Source organism: Oryzias latipes, chromosome 6 (assembly GCF_053564925.1).
Source record: "Oryzias latipes strain Hd-rR chromosome 6, Olatipes_Hd-rR_3.1".
Taxonomy (NCBI): Eukaryota; Metazoa; Chordata; class Actinopteri; order Beloniformes; family Adrianichthyidae; genus Oryzias; species Oryzias latipes.
In genome coordinates, this window is record NC_136242.1 from 28091987 (window position 1) to 28115999 (window position 24013).

A 24013-nucleotide genomic window follows, 5' to 3' on the forward strand; every position below is an offset into this window, starting at 1 on the left:
TCAGATAAAAGAGTTACAAAAGAAAGTGGATAATAAAAGAAAAGGTATTAGAGGGAGGATGAGAAAAGATGTCATGATCTGTTTTTTCTCCCTGTCAGGAGACACCATTGTTTATTTCTGATGATTTCTCACCTTTTTTCTTTATATTTGGCAACACTTATTCACAGTGAGTCAATTTGATATTATCTACAATCCAGCGTGAATCCTGCTAGAAAATACTTTTATTTTATATAACATTGATTTAAGCAAACGAAAGACCCAATAAGATCAACATCTCTCTTTCAATGGTGATCTGGTCAATAGGTCAGCAGCACAATATAGATTAAAAATAGGCAATAGTGAAAAGACAATAAAAATTATAAAAGAAAACAAAAATCTTATATAGAACAGAACCATTGCAATGGAAATTGTATTTTATTTGTATTTTACATGTGCTTGTGTCATTTTTCTTATGATAGAGGACATATATAAAGAAAATTACGCTTAAAATTGTGCTTATAAGTATTTTTAATTTAAATTGTGGTGAGTCAAGAGCAGAGGGAAAAATGCAGATTGAAAATGCTTGTAGTTGTTATGTGGAAACAGCTGCTCTGCTTCATTCAGATGCATCCGCTTGCAGACAAATTGATCCATGTACGTCTTTGTTTTACTCGTCTGAGCTGGTATTTGCCTAAAAAATGTACGGCTGGATAACTCCAATGTTGCTCGCCATTTTTGTTTCACGGCTAATGTTAGGTTGGAGCTGTGAGGGACTGTAAATTAGTGGGAGAGCGTGTAAACAAATGGATTGATGAGAAATGAAAGCAGGCTTACTCTGTGCCAATAGTCCCGCCTACTTAAAGGCGAATTTCTGACGAACTCCTGCTGCTCTACAGAAACTATGTTTAAGAAAAACGACACAGGTTTTTTGATTTTGCCTAAAAAAGACATAATCACAATTAAAAGACCACTGGGAACTCTTTTAAAATAGATCAAAAGATGATCGGAGTGGGTCTTTTTAAGAGTTTCAAATTAGATAGGCAAGCATTGTTCAAAGGACTCTACTTGTTTCTTTTTTTTAAGATCATACCAAAAAGCACTAAGAGGAATAAAATTAGACAGCTTCATCCCAGTTTGTAGTGTTCCAGGCAGGAGAGGTGGCAAAAGCTTGTTTTCTATTATTGGTCCTGACTCAGGGAATGAGCAAATGGTAAATGTCCCTTGTATGAAGAGCATAACGACTTCTTGACCTTTGTAGAAGAGAACTTAAATAAGTCATCCAGTGATATTGTCTCCTCATACTCAATGAAGGCCACTCTACACTGACATACAGTTCACAGACGACTACAGCCTGTTACAAACCTCAGAAGACAATGTTACACAGGGTTTAGAGCCTGAAGGAATTTGTTAGAGGAGGTTTTTTAGAAAATATCACCATAATCCAATAAAGGTTGTAAATATCCCGTGGTATATTCCATCTGAGCTTTATTTTTGTTTAAATTTGCTTCAGGATTAGATCTTGGACAGTCAATATACCTATATATCATTTTTTGCTTTTCTTTGTTTTATTGCAGAAGGGTTTCCTATATAACCTTCGAGATATTCCTACACTTTTAAGTGAAGGGTTAAGTCTAATTACAGTTTAATTATATATCAAACTGAAGCCTAAGTTCCTGTTTGTTTGTTTGTTTGTTTGTTGTTGTTTTTTTAGCTATTTCTCTATTCACTGCACAAACTACTATAACTTCCACTCTTGCTAAAACTGAAATTTTCTTGTCAGAATGTCTTCTACTTCTGAATTAATTGTGTCACTATAAATTAATGCTCCAAAATAATTGTTAGTATTGTGTTTTATAATCATCTTCAGCTTGATGTTAACAGCTGCTTCCCTGAGATTCCTAGTCATGTGTTTCCTTCTTGTAATTGTTGTACGGCACCCCTGAAGGGACACACCAACAAACTGATGACTTTTTTCGAAGTCAAAAGACAATTAGTCAAACGCATTGAGAATAAACTTTTTATTACACACTTTGTAACACTTTAAGGCTATTTAAGGTTTAAAGTTAGCATTCTCAACCGTTCTCTAAATGTTGAGAATTCCCTCAGACTAAAACCATCTCAACACATACAGTACATAGAATTATTTTATTTATAATCCAGTTTTTGATACTGAACATACACATAAACATAAATATCGGTGATGAGATATAGCCAGAAAAGTTCTTATTATTAGTAGTATTTTTTTCTGCCGTACAAAAATACCATAGAAAGAGCTCCAACTTGAGCAAGATTTCTTTTTGAAACACCACTACAGAAGTGGACACGTGTCCAGCATGTAAGGACTAATTTAAACTGCTTTGTTAGACTTTAACTGGAATCTTGTTGAAGGGGCAACTTTTTGATTTTGACTTAAAGGGCATATATTATGCAAAATCAACTTTTTTGAGTTTTTAAGGGTTTTATAATGTTTATTTCTCACAAAAATCCATTGATGCATTTCTGAGCGTTCCTCTAAAACCTTGCGCTCTGAGTTCCAGCCCCTCCCAATCCACAAAAACAGGTAGGTCCTCACATCCACCGCGAAGGGGGTCTAAGGGTAGGGATGTCCAGTTTAGTTGAGTCTGTTTAGTTAGTTCAATTTAGTATTTTCTTATTGAATGCTATGATTCTTTTTATTTTATGTTTTACTTTTTCAATTACTGTTACAAAGCCAATCGAGACGACTGTTGTTGTGAATTTGGGCTATGGAAATAGAATTGAATTGAAATGTGACATCACAAAGTGGAGAACAGCCCCTTCCAGGAAGTGTCATGTCTGCTGCATCACAGACCTTGTTAAGCCGGACTTCCGGTTGGAGTAACCAGTCACGCTCTGACAATCACCTGGTCTTGCTCTTTCTTTAAGTTCACTCCTGTGCTTCGCTCACTACCGGAACGTGACATACTCTGCTTACTTCCAGGCATCATGCTAACTGTCTGCACAGATCCTCAAGCTCTCGTCTCCATTGCCAGCTTCCTCACCCTTCCAGTTTCCAATTCCCAAGACCAAAGCCTCCTATTAATTTCATTGAGTGGAAATCCTCTTCCGGGGTTTTTTCCTGTGGTTCCCGCTGAGCATCTTCAAGGCTTGCTCCCCCACTCTGCTCTCTGTCTGCTGACTTCCTCTCCTGACTCTGTGGTGAAATTACTAAGTCCTGCTCCTTCTGCTGGCGGGAGGTTTCAAGCTCCTTCAGATCTGCTGCTCCAAACCAGGATTTACACCAAATAAATTGACGGTTATCCTTCTCTTTTGGGTTTGCTTCTTTTGGCTGTCCTAGACAAACCCTGACACCAAAAGTCTGCGTTTCTAGCACCGCCCACAGACGGACACACAAACCCACCTTCGCCAATGAGCTAGCAGTGATCAACAAAAACACTTTCCTTTACTGCACAATGTGCACATCCATCTTAGCAAAAGTTTGGATGTTTGTTTTTGTGAGCAAAACGCACACACCCTGCCGAGGCGTCTCTAGGTTGACGTGAATTGGGCGACACCCACAGGGAGACAAAGCTGGTGCTTCTGAGATCGAGTTGTCTTACTTCCAGGTAAGAAAAGGAGCTTGCGAAAATTAATATTTCATAAAATAATCATTCTTTAGAGTGCCAAACGTAATAATATATTATCATATATATGGATAACGTTTACTCTGAAAGACTTAAGAATAGCATGATGTAGGCCCTTAAACAAAAAAAAACATTTTGCTCTTAAACTTTTATTGAATATGAACCAGCTGATTACTTCCCCTTTTGACTTGTCATCCTTTTTTTTTCTTTCTTTTAACTGCATAGACTACATAAAAGAACTGGATATGAGATCATATCAACATTGACTAAGATGACAAAGAAATAAATACTTAGTAGGAGTGCAAAAATCCTTACATTTATTTATAAGCCCTAGTTAAAAAACTATTGTTGCTTTAGACATGCTACATCTGTTGTGTCCACTATTTCGACTTAAAATGACCTGTAGTTGTGGTTGCATGTCTTTGATATTTTTAACAAAGAGCAAGCTTAATAGCAAATGAACACCTCTCCTTAAGTTACATTAGTGAGATAATTATGTGAAAACATTTAATTGTGTTTGTAAAGCAAAGAAGCAGTTCTGTCTTTAGGCACTGGTGGGGATTCAGACGCAAACTCTGGATGAGCACTTACATTTATTTTTACTCCACTGAGCATGCAGCACAGTTTGATTGGGCATGAAATTACTACACGGAGATGTTAACATCACAAGATGTCTGTGAGGACCCTCTAAGCTATGAGCCTGCTGCATAATTTGATCTTTATGCAGCAGTGTACATGCAGCTATACAGCAGCAAGCTGCAGAGTCACTTTAGTGAAACTATGAGAAATGTTGGAAGCTGCTATTTAGGGATGACATTATTCTAAGAGTTGCTAAAGAGAAAAAAATGTCAGTTATTAGGCAAATTCACATCAGTGCGACTACAATTAAGTTAGCATTACTTTTAATTTAAATTAGTCTAGTCCATTACAGATTATAATTATATACATTTTATGTTTTTTTTAAATGAACTTGTTGCAGTTTTAGCTTAATCTAGCGAAAGAGTTCTTAACTACATAAATATTAGCGTGGGACAAAGTAAACAGCTTTGAGACCATTTTGGTCTATACTGCAGCAAAACAACATTTTTCAAACCCACAAGTTGACATTTTTAACACAATGATTTACACTTAATTCTTTAATTCACCATAAAAATGTTGACTCTTGCGTTAAATTGAATTGAATTGAATTGAACTGAATTTGCATTTTAAATGCTTCATTTTGTTTTTGTTTCATTTAAATTGCCGTAGTGTATTAATGCAAGTTATGGAAACTGAACAAGTTTGTGTTTCAACAATCATTGTTTTTCAACTCAGCAACAGTTGCAGTTGAATGAAGACATAAGATGCTCTTGACACATGCACACACACACCCACACACACACACACACACACAACACAGACAGACGCACACACACACATAGATAAAGAAACATAAAGAAACCCCCACACCTCTTGAACACTGAATGATTTTAAATTGCTTTGTGCAATCTCATGCAGATGCTCGATCACAGACATCTTGTAGTAAAATCCGAATGTTTTGGTCTCACGGAGAACAGGTCGCACACAAACACATGGAGTAGGAGCGGTGCTGCTGTCAGTCTCACGAAGGCTCTAATCCTAATCTCCATGATAGGATGGGAAGAAAGCAGAAGGAGAGAGCAGCGTCTCCCGTTTACACACTTACAGAAACAGGCAGTGTGCAACTCCCACCAGGCCATTTGTCAAAGAATATTTTTACATGAATCTGCCATTTTTTATGTCTATGTTTAGAAAACCACAGAATTGTTTTTTAGACCTGCTAAAAAGGATTTCAATTGCAATTTAAGTTTCATACAAAAAAGTTCTCTATTTACAAGAAACAGCTTCAACTAGAACAAGGTTACTTAAGTTAAACAAATATTACAACAATTAAAAAGCAATCTGCATAATATTTTACCCCAAAATTCTTTGCAGCAATATTCTGAAGAGGCATGATCTGCAAACCCTGGGGGGTCTGCAGCTGCTGCCGTCCCTGCTGCATTGAGGTTTTTCTTTTTGTAGAAGAAGCTAGGCTTTCTGTGTTGAGCCTAGAAAGTGCTTCAGCTCACAGGATCTTGGCTAGTGCTCATATTTATGCTCAAATGTTATTGATTTTTGTAATACTCCAGCCAGAAATAAAATGGCATTAGTCCATAAGAACCCAGACCCTTTTTTTTCTTAAAAATAAAATTATGTGGAAAATGCCACAAACCAAATGGACCACAGAACACATTTCTAATATTTTTCTGTAGAACTGATGTCACCATAGGATTTTATGGGTTAGGAGGTGTCTTAATGAAGCTGTAAATGCAGTTAAGATAGCCTGCTTATACCACTGTCCTGAGCTGAATTCTGGTTTTAATATTTATGAAAATCTTTAAAAATCTCTACTTTGATGGGAAAAATATTTTTAAGTGATCATAAAATACATTTTAAAGATGTGATGCATTATGTTTTGAATTGTTGCACGAAATGCTAATACTTCACATGCACAGATATTTGAAATAAAAAACAAACTTTTACAATTTACTATTAACGCCTTTTAGGCTATTACATAGGCTTCGGTGGAACTGGGGACCCTATAGTTTATTAGTATCATATCTTTGGCCTGTGGCCCTGCAATGGACTGGCAAACCGTCCGGGATGCACCCTGCCTTCGCCCAACAGTTGCTGGGATAAGCTCCAGCAACCCCGCGGCTTCAAAAGGGATTACGTTTGTTTGGAAAGTGGATGTATGGATATCTTTGGCCTAAAACCACAAATTTAAAGTATTTTTTTAAAAAAGCACTTCATTTCTGTTGGTGGCAGAGTGTTAGTGCCCCTCCCAGTTCTGGTTAAAAGGCTTTTTTTTTTTTTACATTTCATAATAATTCAATCGTGGCAGATGTCTCAAGCCCAACTCGAAGTTGTGCTTAAGATTTATTTCGTTGGAAAGCTTTAAAAATGGTGGACATGTCATGAATGTTTAAAGTTAAGAATGAAAGTCACATACAATCACACGATGCACAATGAATGAAACTTAATTTATACAGCACTTTACAACCGTCAGGGGGCCAAAGTGCTTTACAATAAAAAGAACATTTAAATTTGAGCAAATTAATTACAACAAATTAAAAACAGCAGCATAAAATTACAAAACGTAATACATATAACTCAGACAAGTATAAGGACAAGCCATTAGGCTTTATTCCCAGTTCTAGTCTGGTCTTGCAACATTGCACTAGCTTTTTGGGAAAATTTATGTTGCAGTCTTATTTCCTGCAGGTCCTCTAAAGCTAAGCAAGAAACTAAAGTATAAACATATATATTTTTTCACCTCTAAGCACTCAATTGGGAACAACACCATAGAAAATATGTCATATTTGGATGTGTAATTTTGTCAAATACATCAGTTGAAATTCATTATTTGTGTTAAACAAAATGTTTAGTGTGGGTTAAATAATTTCGGAACATGTGGATATACGAAACAACCAAGTCTAACTTGATTTCATCAAAGACTAAATAATTTAGCACTTTATTCATTGTAAGTAAAAATGATTTTTTTTAAAAGAAGACAAACTAAAGGGACAGCACTTTTGATATAGATTCTAAAACTTTTAAGTTTTATAGAGAATTAATCAAATGCTAGTTTAATTATTAAGAACTTTTATTGATTAGAAATTGACATTTTTGCCGATATACATTTTAAGCCTCCTAAAAATATGTGAACACGTGTACATGTGGCAACTGGTAAAGCATAGTTTTAAAGCCTCTAAGGATAAGTATTAGGGAACCTGTTCTGGAGAGGAACTTACATTTTCATCCACTGGCTGGACAGTGATTATCTCAAGGTTACACTTTTTTACAGCCTGAAACTGCGAAACTGCGGCTCCCGGCCTTCGTGTATTTGAGTTGAATCTAAACATATTGGTTGCCTCAGGCTCCATAGATAAAAAAAGGCTAACCTTTTATATCTTGAAACTGGATGTGTGTCAACCTTTACCAGTCACACTCATATGCTGTAGTTTAGTTTAATTTATTGCAAATCACATCCTCCTGTCTCTGCAGTTGCAACTATAATATATAGGACAGGACATAAAATACTATCACACTAACAAAATGCAGTTTAGTCATGCCCTAGTTTTCTGCATTTCCCTAAAGCCAGAGTGAGTAATCCAGTCCTATCTCTTTTGCACTGTTCTCATATTGTTTTAGTGTCATGAAAAAAGAAATACAAGCAAAAAAGTTCACATGTGCCACATGAGCTGCTTCTTATTGCTTCTTTTGGGTCAAGAAAGAACAAAATGTTTACACTAGCTTTAAGTTATTCATCCATCCAGCCTGTCCTCCCTTCTTCTTCTTCATCTTTGCTAGCATAAGTCAGGTCCAAAATGTAACACGATTCTGGTGTAATGTCAGTTAATAGCAGCATGCCAGGTTTTTAATTGTAACTGGATATTTGTGGATTTCACCTAAACCACTTAGAGGCATTTTCTGTCACGATCCTTCAGTGAAATCTACAGTAATGAGATGCTCCTGTCTTCCCCCTGATTTCTTTAATTCAATTTATATTTGTGGGTTGGAACTATGTGTTTGTCATATTGTGTTTCGTCAACTTTTGTGTCTGCAATTACTAACAGCCTGGAGCAAGGAGCAAGATGGAAAGAAAACGACATCGTCCCCCACTGACATTGAATTCACAGCCATCACATTAGTAACATCTGTCACATTGGAGGGCAACAAAATACTATTTTATTTTAGGGAATATTTTAAACTGTGACATGTTTATTTTCAGGTCTTAGAGAAACATAATAAAAATGAATGAACAACAGGAGGCTATTATGGATATTTTTCACGTTTCACGCATTTTAGTAGTTTATTAAAGCATCTATGTACATTTAATTTTAGAATCCAGCTTTCTCTCCCTGTGGGTGTCGCCCAATTCATGTCAATTTTATTATCTGCAACCTATTGGTTTCCTTTATTCTGTTTTAGGAAATTTGCCATCAGTTTACTTAATCTTTTTAAAAGCTGTTCGTCTGCCCTCTATACTCTTACACAGCAGCACTTGAAGCCTTATTTCTACATGCTGAGTTTGCATGAGGTTATCTCAGACATGGAAAAATTATGATAAATAGGCCCCATTTGGAGCATAGTTTGCAGCTAAAGTTAAAATTACGTTTACTTTTTCTGGTTATGAACAAATGTCAACCAATTAGGGCCAGTAGCCAGTCAAAGTGTGTCAGTGGTTAATTGTCTTACAGTGTACAAGTTCCTGCTCCAACCAAAGCCTATGAACTTTAGACTCAGTGCAGGGGGGGGGGGGGGGGGGGGGGGGGGGGAGTACATCCAAACTATTTAATCTGGCCCACCAAACTGGAATAAATTATATTTATTAAAAACAATACATAAAAATGTCATTGATAATCCTTAATAAAGTTTTCTTTTCTAGCATACTGCAAATACATTGACCTTTGTTTAGGTGCAGAAAATGTTCTGCATTCATGTGGTGTTGGAATATTTTCTTTTCTGACCTTCACGTGTATTTTCCGAGCATTTCTCTCATTTGCCTTTTTCCCTAAGGGGCTTCAACCTATTGGTGGAGTTGGTACTACGATGAGAACAGAAGTCAGAGTTTTGAATTAAAAACTCCAAAATGTTCCATTTTAAAGTATATTCATTTATTTTCAGTTAAAATCAAAGCATATTTTTGGGTATTTCTTTCTCCTTTGAAATGGATTATAGAATCACGCCACTGATCTGCCCTTGTTCCAGTCCCTCCGTCAATTTTAAGAACCCTCAATCAAAACGTTTGCCCACCCCTGCTCTAGTGTCACTTCTGAACACCTTTAAGGACACTTAATCAATCAATCAGTCTTGATTTGTGTATCACTTTTCATACTTGGCAACACAAAGGGCTGTACACTAAAATAAATAATATAAAACAAACAAATTCATTTAAGAATAAGCCACTCCCCCTTCCTTTTTCCCTGGACCTACTCCCCCCCCCTCCCCCCACCACTATAGCCAGCAAAGTGCAGGATCGTAGAGGGGGACCCAGCCTGACCACAACACGGCCGCGATGCAGGTCTCCATCTAGAGCTGCAATTGTTGATCAACGTCCAGACCAGGGGGAGACGATCCAAATGAGGAACCAGGGGAAATCAAGTAATAATAAAAAAAATACTGCTAAAAGCAATGAAAAAGTTAGCAATAAAACATTAAAATAAGGAATATGAAAATGAGTTATTAAGTGTAAAATCAAAGGATAAAATAATCAACTATAAATAATTAATTGAGCTATTGAAAACACTGCAAATCCTGACACACAGTGGTATCACAGACAGAGCATCACTGAAGTGACATAATGATTCACTCCAGTATCTTTTTAGAGAATAACTTTTTAACCCTTTCACTTTACACAGGCACCAATATAGAATGAACATATCTTTAACAGAAATAGGTATACTTTTTCCTAAAGAAAAATACTTACAAAAACCCTTTAAGTTGGAAAAATAACCCAGCAAAAAAAACATAAACATAAAATGTAAAACCCCAGTTCTTGGTTTTGTTAATGTGTCTCACATTAAATTGTATTCATTGTGGGTTGATGTGGTTCTTATTTCAACACCAACAGGTGTTTTATTTTATTTTTACTTGCACATTTTTACACGAGTTTAGCGGTTTCCCATGAAGTATGTCGAGCTGTACTGAAAGGGGTATTTATTTTAGAGATGCTTTCAGCAGGAACACACAAGACCTGTTCAGTCAGCTTCACTTTGCAGTCGATGGAACAAGGGCTTAATGCGAGATCTTTTACCACATGCTCCAAGCTTTTCTTTACTAAAGACTTGTGTGCACCGATCCTCCTGTCCAAATATGTGACTTTAGATTTGTGGAAAAATCCTTTTAGATGAAGTATTTGATGAAACGTAATTCAAGATTAATAAGGACGAGTTCTAAAAGGAACCCATAGATTTTTATAACCAGCTAGAGATGTCAGGGGGGAGGAGCTCAGATGTTTTTCTATATGCTCTATCCAGGTACTTATTAATCAAACTACATGTGTCATATGGACCCACCATCTGCAGGAGTCACAACAGTATTAGCCTGAGGTGAGAATCTTTGCTAGTGAGACTAATTTTAAGAGTAGTGAATATAAATAAGACATCTGTTCATCCAAGACATACATTTTAGATATATTTAGTTACCAAATCGAATTTCTTTTACGACATTTGTGTTCCTGCTCTTTCTTTCTTCCGTTCCTCAGCAGTTGTACTTTTAAAAACCGTATCCTGTTGTTATGTAACTTCCATTGTTGCTCCAAACATAACAAATGGTGGGAGATGTTTCAGCTCATGTCTGGATGAGCTCATTCAAATGAGAGGTGAAGATTTTTGTGAGCACACGAAGCACAGCATACAGCCTGAGGAGAAGCGTGTCACTTTAGATTTCATGTCTTAAACAATGTGTGTCATACAGTGTGTCTGCCTTCAAGGTGATGCCCAACTGTGTGGATTTGGTATGTTGTTGATACCATGTTGCCGTCACTTTGTGGTAAATTTTGGTTACTTGTTCAGTTTTTTAAATATTTCTTTTTTTATCCTAAATTTTCAAATAAAGTCCCACATTTTAAATCGACAATAGCATTTAGTGTTTCCACAAATTCCATTAAAATACTTCAAATATAATAAAAAAATCAATATAATACAGAACAATATTTGTTTCATACAAAAGAAGCATAATTTACTAGGAAATACAGTTAAGTAAGACTTTTTAACACCAGTTTGTTCACTTTCCTATTAGTCAAACATGATTAGATTTTTCAGCTTAGATAATTCCCAGACTTCCTAGACTCCTCACTGCCTTGTGTTTTTCCTGCAGGCTTCTCCTAAGCATGTAAAATCCCACAGGCTGTATTTCCATCCAACTGTCAAGCAAATTTGAATCTAACTTTTTGAAATGTGGCCTCCTATAAGAACATTGCCTCTCTCTGCAGTTTAATGAACAAATTTTTATCTTTTTTTCCTGTTCATTGACTTTGCAGATTCCCTGCAAGTGAGCTTTGTAACATTGATTGTTTGGCTAGCAAACTGACTGGGGGATTTCAATTTTCCTTCTGCCCTACCATCACAATTTCAATTGAAAAAAATATTAAGGAACTGCTTAATATATTTCAGTTCAGTCCCTCAAGTCTTGTTTTGTACCATAAACCAACTATTGAGAATATCTTATTAATAGGGTTTACACTTAGCAGCAACAGCAGCTTGGAAAGATTTATGGCTATAGATTCACAAAGGAGCATTGCAATAATTGCTGCTGAGGTTTTTGTATTGAGTTGACCCCTGCTCACACGTGTGTCTTTATTTTGGAGAACCAATAGTGTTGCTTTGATGCAAAGGTGTAAGACTCCTGGCTAACCTGCTATTGAAGCATTTTTTGGCAAAAACACACCTGATCTAGGTAATCAGCAGCAGATAAGGCAGGGACCAGGTTTCTGAAAAACCAACAGGATGTTTGCCCCCAAGGCCTGGAATCCAAGACCCTTGTAATATTTATCAGATTAAATTAAGCGATTTCACACACAATCATGTGCAAAACTAATTTTTACCATCTCTCCAAATTCTTCCTCATAACCTACTATCAATTTTTGCAAACTTATAATTAAAAATTGACTATTTTTAAGTCCAACACTAGGTGGCACTAGTGTTGTTAATAGGCATTGAGTAAAAAAATGAGAAGTGAGAGCACTAGTCTGAGTTTGTGATGTCATGGAGGATCCAAAATGGCCACCAATGTTTAAAAAATGGCCACTAATATGTGTTAGTAATGTTGACGAAGGTTTTTTTTCATCCAGGTAAAGCTGTCTTGACTTTAAATCCTGGTATCTGGTCTTAAAACTTCTTCAAACTAATAAAGCCACTTGGATGAGTGGTGAAACGTTTCAATAAAGAAAACCTTAAGTCCAGATGTCATGACTTTACTTCAAGACATATGTGAGTAAAGAGTGTTTACTTACATATTGAAATGTGTTGTCTTTGGTAGCTTCTCTCCACAAAACTACATCTTTTGGTAATAATACTCTTTCTTTATTTTAACTTCTTCTTTGTAAGGTACTATTTACGATACATAGGAGAAATCAAAGGAGATTTAAGATGGAAGGAAATTGCCAATCACTTACCAGTCACTACAACTTTTGTGCAAAATTGACAATGATGTGTTTGTAATATATTTTTGAAAAGGGATTACTAAAAGTTTAAAAATTGTAAAAAAAAAAAATCCTTTGAAACTTTCAGGAACTATTGAATGCTAGTTCTGTGGTGACGGGTAGGCTGACGGATGAGATTAGACAGGAATCTCAGTTGACCGTGTTGTTTACAGATGACATTGTGATCTGTATGGGAGCATGTTGAGGCACATTTAGAGGTGGGAGTTTATTCTGAAAAAGAAAAGAATTGAAGGTTAGGAGCAGCAAGATAGAGGTTCTGTGTGTAAAGAAGTTTCATGGATGTAGAGACATGAGGCTGGATAATGGGAATGAGTTGGATGCTGAGGAAAGGGTTAGATGAAGGCGGAGAAAGGGTGTCAAGTACGATAACTATGAAACCAACGAGAACAGTAAGTGACAACAGTGTTTTGATATATAGTGTCTCACCCATTGAAAAACTCACACCCTCTTGTGTGAAAACAATTGTCATCCCTGCTGTAAATCGTTCAACTCTAACATTTGTGGTCATTTTAGTGTTTATTTATCTCTTCTACGTTACTGTACAAATAATTCCACTTCTTTCTGATTTCTGCAGGTCGGTATAGACTTCACTGCTTCAAATGGAAATCCCAGAGAGCCATCCTCTCTGCACTACATTAACCCACTAGGCAGCAATGAGTACCTCTCAGCTATTTTAGCTGTTGGGCAGATCATTCAGGACTATGACACGTAAGTAAACAACCACTTTATTATCATGGAAGTAAATTCAAAAAGTAAACTTTACTGTTTTTGTCAACCATGCTGGTGCAAAACTTGAAAATAGACAATTAGCCTTTTTTATGCAGCAGGAAATTAACAAAATCTATGTTTTGGTTTCCAAATTTACATTTTTCTTTTTTTGGACCATTTAAAAAAAAAAATTCTTGAGTAGACTTTCATAAGGGTTAAAAGCTAAAATAAAACACAAAAGCAACAAATACAGATCAGCAGCTTAAGCTTTTTTAAAGACCTACTACAGTGAAAATTGCATTTTGGGTGTTTTAACGTGTTCTTGTGGCCTTTTTCTGATGATAGAGGACATATAAAAAAAAATCAAAATCAAAATTGCCTTTCTGAGCATTCCTTTATTCAAAGTGCTGTGAATCAGGAGCAGAAAAAAAGATACAGTTTGAAAAAGATCGTATTTGTTACGTAAAAAATAGACTGGGTGGGCCACAAGCTCCCTGCCCCACTCCATTCCAAAGCATCCTCTTGTAGTCGACTAGATCTATGTACATCTTTGGTCTGAGCACGTATCTTGTTTAAAAACTGTACGGCTGGATAGCGCCGACATTGCTCGCCATATTGCACCAGTAACGTACGTGTAGGGTTGTGAGGGGCTGTAAGCTAGTGGGAGGAAGTGTAAACAGAGAGCTCCCTTTAATGGGTGACGGGAAAGAGTTGCCAATGCTCCCGCCCACAACTCAGAGATGAATGTTTACTGAACTCCTGCCGCTCTGCAGAGATTATGTCCTAGAAAAGAACACAGGTTTTTTGATTTTGGCTAAAAACATCTAAACATAATTCAAAGACCACTGGGAATGCTATTAAAGTACATCAAAAGATGATTGGAGTTGGTATTCAGTTCAGTTTGACTGATCTTTAATTTTTTCCCAAGTGAGACACCTTCCTCAAAGAATTAAGTATTGAGGAATGAATTTTACACAGTTTTTATCAAGTGGTACTTCCTATTATTCTCCGCTCATGATCTTCTGACTTAGTTAGGCTTTTGTGAATCCATCTCCAGTCTTATCATGAATATTTATTTGCATGTAGGTTTCCTTTGACGTCTAACAAAGTATTTTTTTATTTGTCACACACTGCATGTTTTATTTGCTACTGTCTTGTTCTTTTTAAATATATATATACTAGAGCATCTTTGAAGCAGTCTTCAAAATGAAAAGGGTATTTCTTGAAAACACTGACAAATGGTGAATGTCTGACTTAAAAAAAACTCGATGACCGTTTCTCCCTGCTGCATCACTTTTTTACCTGCCCTCTGCTTGTTTCCCTTCAAACTGGCAATGTTTCTGTGAAATCTAGGTAACCGGGTTGCTTTCACATGGCAAGAAAAATTAAAGTAATGCTCTCAATCTGTTGTCATGGTTTCATCCTCAGTGACAAAATGTTTCCTGCTCTGGGATTTGGTGCCCAGCTCCCTCCAGACTGGAAGGTATGTGTGTAGCCATGTTTGTGCATGAGGCAAACACAAAGGCAGATCACAATGATGAATCATTTGTAAACTGTTATATTTATTCTGCACGCACAAACTGTAGGAATTCACATGCATATTCACATGATTTTGTGACTACCAGCCCATCTGCGTTGCCATGGCACTGAGCCTATGCAAAGGACAAAAACACAGTACACTCGGGGTGGGAGGGAGAACGTGTGGAAAGGATTTAATCGTGTTTTTCCTGTTAATATTTCACAATTTGGTGAAAAATCCTCTTTATGATTCAGGTTTCTTCTTTCTGCAGGTTTCACATGAATTTGCCATCAACTTTAACCCCACTAACCCCTTCTGCTCAGGTGAGAAGGTTATTGAGAAGCAGCTGCCATTGTTGGGGATTTTGCTGCAGCATTTGGAGAAGTGTTTGGTTTTTCACAGGAGCACTTTCACCCTTAAACCTGGAGTCTGCTGTGAACAGGTGAACTCTGGTGTTCCTGCAAATTAAATGCAGTTAACTATAGAATGAATGCAGGCGAGTTGTTTACCAGATCAAAGGTGGGAGGCAAAACAATAAAACTGGTGAAAGTACAGTACTGTGTCATTTTAAGAAAAATCAAACCAACCTGCAGCACAAATCTAAGAGAAACACCCGCAAAAATGGTTGGAAAAGTCTTGTCACTATGGTGTAGAAATGAAATGATGTTTCAGTTTCCCTCATCATGCTTTTTTTATTCTTAGTCAGACTTTGTTTTAGGAAATACCACAAACAAGCATCAGTGAGAATCGCTTGGCTTTTTCTAGGTAGTTTGATTGTCAGGTGTGTAAGCAAACTCAGCCAAATGAAGGTGGGAATATGTTAAGAATTTCCTGGCACAAAATACACCATTAAACACTGTTGAATAAAAATGCTGATATAAATACTGAAATCATGAGTTGGTGGCTATCCAATTATTAGATTGTGGGTGAATGCACGACGTTATTATTTCTGGTCTTCAGTTGTAAGCAACACTTTATGGCTGTGTCCAAATTCAGGGGCTGCGTTCTTCCTGGCCTGTATTCATAGGCTGCTTACATCACAGCGCCGCGACAAGTGCTGCCCAAATTCAATGACTTCTTCAAATGTGGCCAACGAATATAGCCTTCTTTTTCCCCATGTTCAAGGATTGGTCTGGTGTATCCTTCTATGCTGTACATATCCAAAGATGCATTGCGACTGAACCCTGCGTTTTTTTTGCAACAATGGTGGACTGTAAAGCGGGACCTGGAGTTGGAAATAATTACACCTTTTTTATAAATACACCTCCAAGATTAAAAGTTGGATCAAATAAGCCAGGGAAATTTTGAGCTCCATGCCTGGTTCACTACTCCTCTCTGTTCTGGGACTCACGGTTACTAGGGGACAGGACATTCGCCGATGTAACAGCTGGAATTATCTAAAGGCTAGACTCGTCCAAATTCTCATTAACATCCAGCCTACCCGCTCCACGAAGACCCGGCCAACGTCAACCAGGAAGGCTGCGGCCATTGAAGGATTGAACGCCCTAAAATGTGGACAGACCTTATAGTAACAGTTTGTCCTAACGTCAAAGTATCATTAAAGATTCTCATTCATCCAGGTGACGTCATCTTGAAGTTGACTCACTGGATCTGGAGTTAACCCTGTAAGGCCGATATCATCAAAGAATTGACATAAAATTAATATTTTTGGAATTAAAATGTTTACATACCTTTTGTTGAATCCACAAAATTGCAATATCATTTTTCAAAAAGATAGTATCAATTATGATACATCGGATGATTTGGCAAGTTTTTGTTCACATCAATGTTAGTTTAAGATGCAAAATTATTGATATGAGTGTTCAAGAAAAACATCTTATTTACCCAATGTCTGAAATTAGGTCCACACATTTCTTAATATGGTGTAACTGTATTAGAAAGAATTATCAACATTCTTTCAATACACCAATAGTCATTTAAAAAAAGAATAACAATATATGAGTTTTTCTTCACCAGAAAGTTTTAAAAATTAGCTAAACTTGTCCCACCAAAAGTGTTCCTGAGACTTAAAAAAAAGCCAAAAAAAACTTCTACTGCCTCTAGTGGAATTATAATGAAGATAAAGGACAGAAAACATAAATCACATTATACTCAATGGGTATTATAAATACACAATGTTAAAATCTTCTTTCTTAAAACAGTTCGGCAATCATCTAATTGGCAAGATTGATAAAGCTACTTGAATGAAGGGTGAAATGTTTCAGGAAAGAGGAATTTGAATCCTAATGCCAAAACTTAACTTCAAGAGAACCACAATGCAGTTTTTGCACCTCAGCTGTTCAAAAATTGAAATTAAAATAATTATATTTGATGTTCAGTAGTCATATGTATTTGTCGAGCTACAGCCAAAGACTATGCAGTCCAGCAGGAATGATTTCTCCTTTGACCTTCAGACAAATTGTCTGTGTGATAATTAGAGCCTTTTTAACAAAAAAAATATATAGTTTTATCAATATTTTTGCATGAGTCTAAGTGTGTGAGGATTGCAGCTGCTTTAATGACCTCAGTTTATTTAATTAGATTTTCAGTATGTTTATGCCAACTTCTATTATCTTCACTCCTATGTGCCAGTTTATTTCTGGGTTTTACTTCATCATGTTTAGGGCCTGGCGTTTGCCTTTTGCTTGATTTATTTCATTAATATTTTTGGTTATCAAGCCTCTGTCTCCTACTTTTCATTCCTTCAGAACCACTCACCCCTTAAATTAAGCAAAGATTGAGATAAATCTGAGGGCTTTTGGTCCAGTTGTGAGGATGAAGGACAAACGTTGACATGGATGCAAAGTAATTCTGTTTTTTTTACAACTAGACACTTGTTTCACATCACTAATAAAAACGGTTTCCTTTAAGAATCTGACAAAATTCCATTTCATGATAATTTAGTTCATATAACTAAACCTCTATAGTTGAAGTACACCTGCCTGCTTGAATTTCATCCATTTCTTTAGCTAGCCAGGTAACTATTTCATTTTTTAAGTATGTATGTTTCTCTTTGTTCATTGTTTCTATATTTTTTCTACTTCCATCTCTTTAAAGTTTGGACATCCCTACAGTTGTCAGACCATCAGAGGCGGCTGTACCAACAAGTCTCAAAAGTGCAGCAACGCCCAGAGAAGAAGCCTTTTTACAAAAGAATAGTTGTTAAAATTGCTTTTCCAATGTTTTCAGCCAGCAGTTTGGACATGTCTTGAATCAGTATAGCACAAGGACATGCATGGACGACAAGTATGGAGAAAATCAGCTTAGAGCGCAAAATACAGCTTTTATTTTGATAGTCCACATCCATCCAACTTATTATCAAGTTAATTTGCATGTTAGCTAAATATTTAGTATGGAGGTAAATATTTAGCTCCAAACTAAATATTTAGTTGAAAAGATAAATAATTTAATTCGGACTTAAATATTTATTTAACAAATAAATATTTAATTAAAAGCTTAAATGTTTACTTTATTTAGGTGAGCTCAAAATGTTTGATTTGCAAACTAAATGGTTTATTCTATAAAATTAAATATATAATATAAGTTTACAAACTAAAGATTTAGCTTGTAAACTTAATGTATAATTTAAAAAAATATTTAACTTTAAATTAAATATTAACCTTTCTAAATGAATATTTAGTTATTAGATGTAATATTTTTAAATACATGAACTAAAAAGTGAAAATATGCATTTGAAAAAGGAAAACCTGTTTTGTTCCCCTCCTAAACGGGGAAATAACTAGAAAATATAACTGTTAATATTTGACTGTTCAAAAATAATATATGTATATATATATATTTGACTGTGCAGCTTTACAGACAGGACCTCATAGTCAATCAACTTTTGTATGAGCATATTTAATTAAATTTTATTCAACTTACCTCTTCTTCTTTCTCTTTCGGCTTTTCCCATCAGGGGTCGCCACAGCGAATCATCCTTTTCCACCTCACTCTATCATGAACATCTTCTACCCTAACGTTAGCCAACTTCATGTCCTCTGTTAAGACATCCATATATCTCCTCTTTGGCCGTCCTCTTGCCCTCCGGCCAGGCAGCTCCATCTCCAACATCCTTCTACCAATATATCCACTATCCCTCCTCTGAACATGTCCAAACCATCTCAGTCTGGCTTCTCTGACTTTGTCGCTAACACAGGCAACATGAGCCGTCCCTCTGATGTACTCGTTCCTTATCCTGTCTAACCTGGTCACTCCTAAGGAGAACCTCAACATCTTCATCTCCGCTACCTCCATCTCAGCCTCTTGTCTCTGTCTCACTGCTACCGTCTCTAACCCATAGAGCAGAGCTGGTCTCACCACTGTCTTGTACACCTTTCCTTTGAGTCTTGCTGGCACTCTTCTGTCACACAACACTCCTGACACTTTCCTCCAACCGCTCCAACCTGCCTGCACTCGCCTCTTCACCTCTTTTCCACAATCCCCATCACACTGAACTGTTGACCCCAAGTACTTAAACTCCTGCACCTTCTTCACCTCAGTCCCCTGTAACCTAACGCTTCTACCTTGATCCCTCTCGTTCAGACACATGTATTCTGTCTTACTACGACTGACCTTCAAACCTCTTCTTTCCAGAGCAAACCTCCACCTCTCTAGCTGTTCCTCCACCTGCTCTCTACTCTCACTGCAAATTACAATGTCATCCGCAAACATCATTGTCCAGGGAGATTCCTGTCTTACCTCGTCTGTCAGCCTGTCCATCAGCATAGCAAACAAAAAATTTTATTCAACTTACCAATTCTCAGGATATTGTAGGTTTCTCCTATTTGCACAAAATAAACCTTCTTTTTAAAACGGCATACATTAGCATTTCTTATTGAACTGTTCCAAATTATGTAACATACTTTTTGCCAGAAAGAGGTCCAGGTCAAAAAATGAATTTTTATTATTTGTCTGCTGTGGAAACATTAGATGTATGATTTTCTTCTCTTGAGGTCAAAAACATTACATTCCAGATGCTCAGCTTGCTGTTATTAAAACATCCACCTCCTCAAATGCCCTTTTATCTGCAAGGTTGGCAGATTTTCCTTGCAGATGAACCTATCTGCAAAATGTAAAATTGGAAATGCTAAAATACAAACCCAAACTCTTGCGTAAACCTTTTTATTTTTCCTCAGAATAAGGGCTCATTATCAGTAATGGCAAAACAGAACAACTGTTGTTCTCGTGCACATGACCTTTGGCATCTTGTAGTTTATGGATTTTATTAATCTACATTTGTTTATATTTTAACAACGGAAATAAACAATGACGTTGCGTTTGCTCCAAGTTTATGTTATTTCTCCCCTCTTTTCCGTCTCGTTACCTGCTTCTCCAGGTGTGGAGGGCATTGCCCAGGCATACTCCGCCTGTCTCCCCCACATCCGGTTCTACGGCCCCACCAACTTTGCTCCGATCATCAACCACGTAGCGCGCTTTGCTGCTCAGGCTCTTCAACAGGAGAAAGCAGCGGTAGGTGACAACTCCTCTGTTTGGTGCAGTTCACTGTTCCGATCTTTGCTGCTGAATACTTTGACTAAAGATTACTGAGATGGGCGAAGCTTTCACACACAAATCCAAGAGCTTTGAAGGACAGAAATCCTGCGTTCACTTAGCCTCTCTTTATATTGTTTGCACAGGTTTGTTCCAGTCCAAAACTAAGACATCAAAGATTTCCTCCTTTTTTTTCTACATTTGGCTTCTTTACTTCTCATACTCCAAAGAGAACTTCCTCACATTTGTTGCTTTTGTTGTCATCTCTGTTCTCCTGTGCACTGAATGCACTTGTGCAAGTACAAGACAATCTCAGGAATTATCCAGATATATCTCTGTTCGATAAAATGTGTTGACAGTGATGGATTTGCACTTGTTGGCAACAGTTCTACCAAGAAATTTTCTTAGTTTTTAAAGAAATTTACAAATTTTAAGGCCTAAATGGATTAACACTTGTAGACTAAGAAGAATTTATGTTAAGGGAGTAAAACAACTAGAGGGTTCAAGTAAATGCACATCCATCCATTTTCTAAAACCGCTGAATCCCTTTTGGGTTCTTGGGGTTGCTGGAGCCTATCCCAGCTACTTTTGTGTGAAGGCAGGGTTGACCCTGGACAGGTCACCACTCCACACAACCGCAGCCACATCACATGCACATAGGGGCACTTTAGAGATACTAATTAACCTATAAAGCATGTTTGTGTGTATCTGGAGGAAACCGAACTCGCTGGAAAATAACCCTTGCATGCAGAGGAAAAACATGCAAACACCACACAGGAAGAACCCAACCGGGATTTGAACCTGAGCTTCCTCTCTGTGGCAACGCTGCTTGTAAAATAATTACAGTATGTTTTCATTTTGTATGAATTCAAAAGCTTTTATATTGTGTGATTTTTTTTTTTTTTAGATATTATCCATCTTCTGTTGAAGTCAAACTTATAGTTGCATTTGTACATGTTAACCCTTGTGCTGTCTTGTGGGGTCCAGATGACCCCACCCTTACATTGACATGTTATCCCTACCATGACAAAGGTGGATAAAGGTGGAGAGGATTTCATGTAATCCAGTGAAGATCAGAAATCATTGAAGAGAAAAGGTTCAGCGCACTGTCTTGTGGGGTCCAGATGACCCCACTCCCACGTGCCTCCAAGGCATGTTAACGTTGTAAGTGGGCTCACCTGGACCCCACAAGATAGCACAATACTTACAAATATTCAATATTCCAACTACGGTAATATTTTATCTTTGGAAATGCAAATTTCACATTCAAATACGCCCCCTAACTGATTTGCTGCTGCCTCCATCTTCCCACTGGCGACTTCCGTTCTGTCAGATCAGCTTGCGTCTGATAAAAGATGGTGATGGACTCAACGTCTGCATTTCTGATTTTTAGCAAACGGCTTTTGCTTTTCATGAGTTGCTGTTCATTCATCTCACATGTCGGTGTCAGAGCACCGGGACACTCGGAACTCCCACAGATTTGCCTCTTTCCTTCTGAATGAATGGAAGAAGCACACAAATGTTGCAGCTGAGCTTTCCGTGCCATGTTACTTCTGCTTCTTTTGAGCATCAATATGAAGATGTCACCTTGAATCTAACAAAGGTTTTGTTCATGTCAGCAACCTTATGGTCTTCATTAAACCGAGGTCTGCCACCTTAGTGGGAAAAAAAGCTTGAAATAGCAAAGTGTGAGTTTTCTAACAGTTTAAAAACCTTTTGCCACTGAAAGGTCTGTGCAGATTTTGCTGAATCTCATTTTTCCAATCATGGTAATATTTATAAACAAGTTTCAAGTTTTTTAAAAATACTTTTTTTCTGTGTCTTCACACCCTGATGCTTGCTTAGGAATTGTTGGTGTTTTACGTCATTCTCAAACTTTGTTTTGCTTTTTTACTACAACATCACAAAACTGCAGACTGCTTCCTGTTATCAAACTGGATCCTGCTCTTGTCCTCTAATGTGTGATAATGTTCTGACTTCTTCATCTCACGTTACAAATTGCTCTTTTGGTTTGCATAATCCCTTTTGCTGATTTATCAGTCTTAATAGCCTTTTATTTCTTTCTTGTGCTAAATGTGTCTTCTGAGATTCTGCTCTGCTTTTGTTTGGAGTCCACAAACGCCTGTGGTGCTTCTCGTTTTGTTCTCTGCTTTTTATTTGTTGATGATGTTCTCCTTCACATCAAACCTTTGGGGCAAAACACAATAAAGGAAACGAACAGCTCACCTCTAAAAGAGCTGTCTGCTGTCGGCACTTGTCAGGGGAGTCTGTTCTTAATTTCACTACTCTATATGGCTGAAGGGACAAACAAGTGTGAGCATCTGTTGGCTCCGGCTTCTGGGATGTGGAGGAGGGTGGCAGACTGGAGTGACAGCTTCTGTCCTTTCGTCTTCTGTGTTACAGCGTGGTGCAGCTGAGACGCTGGCCGTGCTTTTCACACGTTTCTGCACGGTGGGGAGCCAGCTTCCGTGTCATCTTCTCCCTAAATGCCAGCGGCCCGGTTCCAGAGAGTTTTGAATCTGGATCTGGGCTTACGCACAGTACCTCAACCTTGACCATGCTGTCTGTCTTTTGGGGGATAAATTCTATGAACTGCATTCCACCACATGGAACGTTTGAGAATAAGGCAAACTCAAAGTAAATAAAAACAGCACGTTTTGGATCAGATCCTGGTCTGGCAGAAGGGCTTGTGTGGTGCATTGATCGTCAGAGCTTTCCAAGCCAAACATATGGTCCCATAAAAGGAACCAAACTCAGACCACAGAGCAGGTGGCAAAGGCCAGTTTCTGCTGAAGCCACCTACTGCTATTCCCAAGCATAAGTTGGCTCTGGAGGCTGAGCAGCCAGCATCATCATCATGATGTGTGGAGATTGTTCAGAATGTCTAAGAAATTACTATTTTTGATAGAAGGGTTCACCCTCCTGGAGTGAGTGACAAAAGGTTTGTGCTTAAAGTCTGTATTAAAGAGTATAACAATCCTCTTCAGGCGATAGTTGTGTTTGAGGGACATAATGTCTTCCTCTCATGGATTCATTGCTATCCAGGCTTGTTCTTATTGTCGAATCATGAACTTTGACCTTAACTTAAGGAGGGATTCTAATAATGAGCAGCTCTAATGAATTACCGGTGAAATTAGAAAGTGGCTGCATCAACAACATGAACTGTGTCTGCATGTGTGGAACCTTTACCAGCTCAGTTTACATTAGCTGTGTTTCCGTTGCACACATGTGCAAACCTTTTTTCGAAATTTTAGAAATGTTGAAAAAAAAATTACACTATTTCCATTAAATCCTAATTATGCAAATAAACACAAACCAGCTCATGTGATAAGATCACAATGTCATCCGCAAACATGTTCAGCTGAGATTCCTGTCTGAACTTATCTCACCTCATCCTCAAATCTAATATTTCATCTGTGGTTCTTTTGTTTGACATGAAACCATATTGTTGGTACTAAATGCTTCCCTCTGACCTCAGCCTAACTTCCA

At 37.3% G+C, this 24013-nt stretch overlaps 1 protein-coding gene across 2 annotated transcripts in view; it reads left to right on the forward strand.

The window, feature by feature from the left end:
* cpne2 (copine II) overlaps positions 1-24013 on the forward strand; it is a 55238-nt gene that overhangs the window by 21812 nt on the left and 9413 nt on the right. For both annotated transcript variants that reach the window (XM_004069752.5, XM_020704167.3), the window contains 4 exons: positions 13382-13515; positions 14944-14998; positions 15306-15357; positions 20370-20503. In XM_004069752.5, coding sequence (XP_004069800.1) covers positions 13382-13515; positions 14944-14998; positions 15306-15357; positions 20370-20503 — 375 coding nt within the window. The remainder of the gene's footprint in view (positions 1-13381; positions 13516-14943; positions 14999-15305; positions 15358-20369; positions 20504-24013) is intronic.